This window comes from Oncorhynchus mykiss, unplaced genomic scaffold (genome assembly GCF_013265735.2).
Source record: "Oncorhynchus mykiss isolate Arlee unplaced genomic scaffold, USDA_OmykA_1.1 un_scaffold_87, whole genome shotgun sequence".
In the NCBI taxonomy this organism is placed as follows: Eukaryota; Metazoa; Chordata; class Actinopteri; order Salmoniformes; family Salmonidae; genus Oncorhynchus; species Oncorhynchus mykiss.
In genome coordinates, this window is record NW_023493659.1 from 774874 (window position 1) to 783825 (window position 8952).

The 8952-nt window shown below is 44.6% G+C and overlaps 2 protein-coding genes across 2 annotated transcripts in view; one reads left to right on the top strand and one right to left on the bottom strand.

The window, feature by feature from the left end:
- LOC110517592 (translation machinery-associated protein 16) overlaps window positions 1-857 on the bottom strand; it is a 28298-nt gene extending 27441 nt beyond the window's left edge. The window contains exon 1 of the mRNA XM_036971978.1: window positions 721-857. Within this exon, the coding sequence (XP_036827873.1) occupies window positions 721-807 (87 nt within the window). The 5' untranslated portion in view covers window positions 808-857. The remainder of the gene's footprint in view (window positions 1-720) is intronic.
- Window positions 733-7353, top strand: LOC110514760 (phosphomannomutase 2). The gene is made up of 8 exons (XM_036971981.1): window positions 733-945; window positions 1733-1844; window positions 3035-3111; window positions 3225-3316; window positions 3449-3548; window positions 3621-3696; window positions 3853-3968; window positions 6891-7353. Exons 1-8 carry the CDS (start codon window positions 874-876, stop codon window positions 6993-6995), a joined length of 750 nt encoding a protein of 249 aa, XP_036827876.1. The 5' UTR covers window positions 733-873; the 3' UTR covers window positions 6996-7353.
- The last annotated feature ends 1599 nt before the right edge of the window (window positions 7354-8952 follow it).

Here is an 8952-nt window from a genome sequence, read left to right on the forward strand (position 1 = left end):
ATGTACCCTCCTCTCAGAGCTGTTGGCTATATGACACTGTTCTGGTCCATAACCTCATCATGTACCCTCCTCTCAGAGCTGTTGGCTATATGACCCTGTTCTGGTCCATAACCTCATCATGTACCCTCCTCTCAGAGCTGTTGGCTATATGACCCTGTTCTGGTCCATAACCTCATCATGTACCCTCCTCTCAGAGCTGTTGGCTATATGACCCTGTTCTGGTCCATAACCTCATCCTGTACCCTCCTCTCTGTATCTGAGAGCTGTTGGCTATATGACCCTGTTCTGGTCCATAACCTCATCATGTACCCTCCTCTCAGAGCTGTTGGCTATATGACCCTGTTCTGGTCCATAACCTCATAATGTACCCTCCTCTCAGAGCAGTTGGCTATATGACCCTGTTCTGGTCCATAACCTCATCATGTACCCTCCTCCTCTGAGGGCTATATTTGTATGTATTATGGATCCCCATTAGTACCTGGTTAAATAAAAAACGAGGTGGTGCAAAACCCTATGAAACTTGTTCACAGCTCAATTCAGCTGGACTCTGGTGACAAATAAAATAAACTATTCAATTCTATGTTGGTCAATAATTCAGTATTTAATGGTCAGGCTAATAACTAAATATTTGGCGTTCCCCGAACGGACATGACGAGCGAATTCAACGTTACTAAGCCACGCCCACAATGCGCTGTGATTGGACAAAGGGACTGTACTTACTTCCGTATACACAAAGCACAGATGACGTTGCAGTCCGTCCACTAGTCTCTTCCGCCTCATATCAGTTGCCCGTCCTCTGTGTCCCATGTCGGCGAATAACTAATCCTCCAACTCCGTCTGGCGTCATTTACTAACACATTTATTACGAACAAGATGAGTGAAGCTGTCGACACCACGACGCTGTGTCTCTTCGATGTGGACGGGACGCTGACTGCCGCCCGACAGGTAAGTAGACCAACGATAGGTACTGCTACGGATAGGTCCTACGGTACTGCTACCGATAGATCCTACGGTACTGCTACCGATAGTTCCTACGGTACTGCTACCGATAGGTCCCACGGTACTGCTACCGACAGGTCCCCTTCTACAGTCCACTAACCTAACGAACAGACTGGTAAAAGAACCCAACGTTAACGTTAGTTCACACCTACCAGCATTTGTCCAATATAAACTCGTTTTCTTTACGAAACGTTTGGAATAAACGGTTTCTGTTGCAAAACGGGGTAATGAATAGAACCATGTTCACTAACCCTGAATAACTCAAGACAGGTCAAATGGACTGTTGTTAGTAAACACTCCAGGCAATAGACAGAGAGAGTGCTATGGTTTAGCTATATTAGTCAGTCACCAGGTGAATGATATAGACTGTAACCGTGGTCGAGGCAGGACCGCGTCCGTGGTAGAGCCAGGACCGCGTCCGTGGTCGAGGCAGGACCGCGTCTGTGGTCGAGGCAGGGCCGCGTCCAGGACCATGTGATTGACTGGTTGTTGTAGCAGTGTACTAGCGTGTATTGGTGTGTTTCAGAGGGTGACTCCCGGGATGGAGGACTTTCTGCAGCGTCTGTGGTCGAGCCAGGACCGCGTCCGTGGTAGAGCCAGGACCGCGTCCGTGGTAGAGGCAGGACCGTGGTAGAGCCAGGACCGTGTCCGTGGTCGAGGCAGGGCCGCGTCCAGGACCATGTGATTGACTGGTTGTTGTAGCAGTGTACTAGCGTGTATTGGTGTGTTTCAGAGGGTGACTCCCGGGATGGAGGACTTTCTGCAGCGTCTGCGGCGGCGTGTTCGAGTCGGCGTGGTGGGGGGGTCGGACTTCGTCAAGATCAAAGAACAACTGGGAGATGATGGTGAGTGTCTGTGTGGGAGGGAGGGAGTTAGGGTGTGTCTGGCAGGGCGTGAGGTCTGCACAACGCATCACCGGGGGCAAACTACCTGCCCTCCAGGACACCTACACCACCCGATGTCACAGGAAGGCCATAAAGATCATCAAGGACAACAACCACCCGAGCCACTGCCTGTTCACCCCACTATCATCCAGAAGGCGAGGTCAGTACAGGTGCATCAAAGCTGGGACCGAGAGACTGAAAAACAGCTTCTATCTCAAGGCCATCAGACTGTTAAACAGCCAACACTAACATTGAGTGGCTGCTGCCAACACACTGACTCAACTCCAGCCCCTTTCCGAATGTTTCAGCCATCAGCATTCAGGACCCAAACTAACCAGTTCATCATAAATATAATATATGAATATAATATATATTCTGCTCTGCAGAGTCACTGATCAACCAATAACGTCTCACTATGGAATCAAGATCATATATATTCTGCTCTGCAGAGTCACTGATCAACCAATAACGTCTCACTATGGAATCAAGATCATATATATTCTGCTCTGCAGAGTCACTGATCAACCAATAACGTCTCACTATGGAATCAAGATCATATATATTCTGCTCTGCAGAATCACTGATCAACCAATAACGTCTCACTATGGAATCAAGATCATATATATTCTGCTCTGCAGAATCACTGATCAACCAATAACGTCTCACTATGGAATCAAGATCATATATATTCTGCTCTGCAGAATCACTGATCAACCAATAACGTCTCACTATGGAATCAAGATCATATATATTCTGCTCTGCAGAATCACTGATCAACCAATAACGTCTCACTATGGAATCAAGATCATATATATTCTGCTCTGCAGAGTCACTGATCAACCAATAACGTCTCACTATGGAATCAAGATCAGCGAATCTACACTGAGAGAGAGAGAGAGAGAGAGTGAGTCAACTGATCTGTCAGGTTGTATTTAGCTGCTCTGACCTTCTCAGCTCTTCTCTGTAAAGGTCGTGACACACACACACACACACACACACACACACACTAAAACATCATTGATCTTTACTGCATTAATAAGTCATTCACAACGGGTGAGTTTTAGTTAGTCAATAGTTTACTATATTAAATAGTTTACCACAATACACACACACACACACTGTGTAGTAATGTGGGCATTTGTGTGTCGTAGTGGTCGAGAAGGTGGACTATCTGTTTGCTGAAAACGGATTGGTGGCCTATCAGAATGGACAGCTGGTAGCAATACAGGTAAGACCCTGACCTCTAACCTTTGATGCTCCCATGTGGTTTATTGACCAAGATGGACACGTTGTAGTCACTGGTTGTTTCAGAGGATCCAGAGCTGTGATTGGTTGTTTCAGAGTATCCAGGCGTACATGGGGGAGGATCTTCTTCAAGACTTCATCAACTTCTGTCTCAACTACCTGGCCAAGATTACACTACCCAGGAAGAGGTACGCTCTCTCTCTCACACCATCTCTGTCTGTCTCAACTACCTAGCCTTGATTACACTACCCAGGTAGAGGTACACACTCTCTCTCTCTCTCACACGTTCAACCCACCTCTGTCTGTCTGTGTCTCCTCAGGGGGACGTTTATAGAGTTCCGTAATGGAATGTTGAACGTGTCACCGGTCGGGCGGAGCTGTAGTCAGGAGGAGAGGATAGAGTTCTACCAGCTGGACCAAGTATGGAGGGATGATGTCTGTCTGTCAGTCTGTGTCGTTAGGTCACTTTGATTGACCGCTGTCTCTCAACAGAAAGAACGAATCAGAGAGAAGTTTGTTGCCGTTCTTCAAGAGGAGTTTAAAGGCAAAGGACTGACCTTCTCTATAGGTGAGTCTGACCTCTAAACCCTGACCTTGAACCCCAAGGACTTCTCTATAAGTGAGTTTGACCTCTAACCCTAAGCACTTCTCTATAGGTGAGTCTGACCTCTAATCTCCTTCTCTCCCTCCCTGCCCTCCACTCTTCCTCGCTCCAACTCTGCAGGTGGTCAGATCAGTTTTGATGTGTTCCCAGAGGGCTGGGACAAGCGTTACTGTCTGGGCCTGGTAGAGAAAGACTCCTATAAAACCATACACTTCTTTGGAGACAAAACTAAACCTGTAAGTAGCTTTATGACGACAAGCGTGTTATAGCTTTATGACGACGACAACCGTGTTGTAGCTTTATGACGACGACAACCGTGTTATAGCTTTATGATGACAACCGTGTTATAGCTTTATGATGACGACAACCGTGTTATAGCTTTATGACGACGACAACCGTGTTATAGCTTTATGACGACGACAACCGTGTTATAGCTTTATGATGACAACCGTGTTATAGCTTTATGATGACGACAACCGTGTTATAGCTTTATGATGACAACCGTGTTATAGCTTTATAATGACAACAACCGTGTTATAGCTTTATGATGACAACAACCGTGTTATAGCTTTATGACGACGACAACCGTGTTATAGCTTTATGATGACGACAACCGTGTTATAGCTTTATGACGACGACAACCGTGTTATAGCTTTATAATGACAACGTGTTATAGCTTTATGATGACAACCGTGTTATAGCTTTATGACGACGACAACCGTGTTATAGCTTTATGACGACGACAACCGTGTTATAGCTTTATGACGACGACAACCGTGTTATAGCTTTATGACGACGACAACCGTGTTATAGCTTTATGACGACGACAACCGTGTTATAGCTTTATGACGACGACAACCGTGTTATAGCTTTATGACGACGACAACCGTGTTATAGCTTTATGGCGACGACAACCGTGTTATAGCTTTATGGCGACGACAACCGTGTTATAGCTTTATGACGACGACAACCGTGTTATAGCTTTATGACGACGACAACCGTGTTATAGCTTTATGGCGACGACAACCGTGTTATAGCTTTATGGCGACGACAACCGTGTTATAGCTTTATGACGACGACAACCGTGTTATAGCTTTATGACGACGACAACCGTGTTATAGCTTTATGACGACGACAACCGTGTTGTAGCTTTATGACCACGACAACCGTGTTGTAGCTTTATGACGACAACCGTGTTATAGCTTTATGACGACAACCGTGTTGTAGCTTTATGACGACGACAACCGTGTTATAGCTTTATGATGACAACCGTGTTATAGCTTTACGATGACGACAACCGTGTTATGGCTTTACGATGACGACAACCGTGTTATGGCTTTACGACGACGACAACCGTGTTATAGCTTTATGACGACAACCGTGTTATAGCTTTATGACGACAACCGTGTTATAGCTTTATGACGACAACCGTGTTATAGCTTTATGACGACGACAACCGTGTTATAGCTTTATGACGACAACCGTGTTATAGCTTTATGGCGACGACAACCGTGTTATAGCTTTATGACGACGACAACCGTGTTATAGCTTTATGGCGACGACAACCGTGTTATAGCTTTATGACGACGACAACCGTGTTATAGCTTTATGACGACGACAACCGTGTTATAGCTTTATGACGACGACAACCGTGTTGTAGCTTTATGACCACGACAACCGTGTTGTAGCTTTATGACGACAACCGTGTTATAGCTTTATGATGACGACAACCGTGTTATAGCTTTATGACGACGACAACCGTGTTATAGCTTTATGACGACGACAACCGTGTTATGGCTTTATGATGACAACCGTGTTATAGCTTTATGACGATGACAACCGTGTTATAGCTTTATGACGACGACAACCGTGTTATAGCTTTATGACGACGACAACCGTGTTATGGCTTTATGACGACAACCGTGTTATAGCTTTATGATGACAACCGTGTTATAGCTTTATGATGACAACCATGTTATAGCTTTTATAACGGCGACCGTGTTATAGCTTTATGACGGCAACCGTGTTATAGCTTTACGATGTCGACGACAACCGTGTTATAGCTTTATGATGACAACCGTGTTATAGCTTTATGATGACGACGACAACCGTGTTATAGCTTTATGACGACAACCGTGTTATAGCTTTATGATGACAACCGTGTTATAGCTTTATGATGACGACGACAACCGTGTTATAGCTTTACGATGACAACCTTGTTATAGCTTTATGATGACAACCGTGTTATAGCTTCATGACGACGACGACAACCGTGTTATAGTTTTACGACGACAACCGTGTTATAGCTTTATGACGACAACCGTGTTATAGCTTTATGACGACGACGACAACCGTGTTATAGCTTTACGACAACAACCGTGTTATAGCTTTATGACGACGACAACCGTGTTATAGCTTTATGACGACGACAACCGTGTTATTGCTTTATGACGACGACAACCGTGTTATTGCTTTATGACGACGACAACCGTGTTATAGCTTTATGACGACGACAACCGTGTTATAGCTTTATGACGACGACAACCGTGTTATGGCTTTATGACGACGACAACCGTGTTATGGCTTTATGACGACGACAACCGTGTTATGGCTTTATGACGACGACAACCGTGTTATAGCTTTATGACGACGACAACCGTGTTATAGCTTTATGACGACGACAACCGTGTTATAGCTTTATGACGACGACAACCGTGTTATAGCTTTATGATGACAACCGTGTTATAGCTTTATGACGACGACAACCGTGTTATAGCTTTATGACGACGACAACCGTGTTATAGCTTTATGACGACGACAACCGTGTTATAGTTTTACGACGACAACCGTGTTATAGCTTTATGACGACAACCGTGTTATAGCTTTATGACGACGACGACGACAACCGTGTTATAGCTTTACGACAACGACGACAACCGTGTTATAGCTTTATGATGACAACCGTGTTATAGCTTTATGACGACGACAACCGTGTTATAGCTTTATGACGACGACGACAACCGTGTTATAGCTTTATGACGACAACCGTGTTATAGCTTTATGACGACGACAACCGTGTTATAGTTTTACGACAACCGTGTTATGGCTTTATGGAGGAAACTACAGTATATGATATATTAATGTTGACACTGCTTTAGGGGGGAAACGACCATGAGATCTATGCAGATCCCAGAACCATCGGACATGAAGTCACCTGCCCTGAAGATACACAACGTATCTGTCAAGACCTGTTCTTCAACTGACACACAGCAGTAATCAGATGTCTGAAGTGCCAAAGAGATGTCCTGCCCTACCATGTGATCATTAGGGCTTTATGGAATTAATCTGGGAGTTTCCTGATGCATACAACACCGCTTTGGTGACACCCCTGTTTAGTAAACAAATGGTTTTGACCGCTATGGAAAATGAAGCTTCTTCCAACCGTGTCTTTCTGCACATTAACTTTATCCACTTCCTGGAACCATGAAGAACTGCTATTGGTTAAACTAGATTGACATTGTTTGGGGTTTTAGGCTGGGTTTCTGTATATCACTTTGTTGCATCGGCTGTTGTAAAAAGGGCTTTATAAATAAATCTGATTGAAAACCCCTCCTAAAATTCATATTTAGACTGGTATTATTATTTTTAGTTTACAGTTATTGCCCTGGTTGAAACATGTTTTGATCGTGTTCTCTAATGAACGAGACAGGACCCTGGTTGAAACAGTGTTCTCTAATGAACAGGACCCTGGTTGAAACAGTGTTCTCTAATGAACAGGACCCTGGTTGAAACAGTGTTCTCTAATGAACATGACAGGACCCTGGTTGAAACAGTGTTCTCTAATGAACAGGACCCTGGTTGAAACAGTGTTCTCTAATGAACATGACAGGACCCTGGTTGAAACAGTGTTCTCTAATGAACAGGACCCTGGTTGAAACAGTGTTCTCTAATGAACAGGACCCTGGTTGAAACAGTGTTCTCTAATGAACAGGACCCTGGTTGAAACAGTGTTCTCTAATGAACAGGACCCTGGTTGAAACAGTGTTCTCTAATGAACAGGACCCTGGTTGAAACAGTGTTCTCTAATGAACAGGACCCTGGTTGAAACAGTGTTCTCTAATGAACGAGACAGGACCCTGGTTGAAACAGTGTTCTCTAATGAACATGACAGGACCCTGGTTGAAACAGTGTTCTCTAATGAACAGGACCCTGGTTGAAACAGTGTTCTCTAATGAACATGACAGGACCCTGGTTGAAACAGTGTTCTCTAATGAACAGGACAGGACCCTGGTTGAAACAGTGTTCTCTAATGAACAGGACCCTGGTTGAAACAGTGTTCTCTAATGAACATGACAGGACCTGGTTGAAACAGTGTTCTCTAATGAACATGACAGGACCCTGGTTGAAACAGTGTTCTCTAATGAACGAGACAGGACCCTGGTTGAAACAGTGTTCTCTAATGAACATGACAGGACCTGGTTGAAACAGTGTTCTCTAATGAACGAGACAGGACCCTGGTTGAAACAGTGTTCTCTAATGAACGAGACAGGACCCTGGTTGAAACAGTGTTCTCTAATGAACATGACAGGACCCTGGTTGAAACAGTGTTCTCTAATGAACATGACAGGACCCTGGTTGAAACAGTGTTCTCTAATGAACGAGACAGGACCCTGGTTGAAACAGTGTTCTCTAATGAACGAGACAGGACCCTGGTTGAAACAGTGTTCTCTAATGAACATGACAGGACCTGGTTGAAACAGTGTTCTCTAATGAACAGGACCCTGGTTGAAACAGTGTTCTCTAATGAACGAGACAGGACCCTGGTTGAAACAGTGTTCTCTAATGAACAGGACCCTGGTTGAAACAGTGTTCTCTAATGAACATGACAGGACCTGGTTGAAACAGTGTTCTCTAATGAACATGACAGGACCCTGGTTGAAACAGTGTTCTCTAATGAACGAGACAGGACCCTGGTTGAAACAGTGTTCTCTAATGAACATGACAGGACCTGGTTGAAACAGTGTTCTCTAATGAACAGGACCCTGGTTGAAACAGTGTTCTCTAATGAACATGACAGGACCCTGGTTGAAACAGTGTTCTCTAATGAACAGGACCCTGGTTGAAACAGTGTTCTCTAATGAACATGACAGGACCTGGTTGAAACAGTGTTCTCTAATGAACATGACAGGACCCTGGTTGAAACAGTGTTCTCTAATGAAC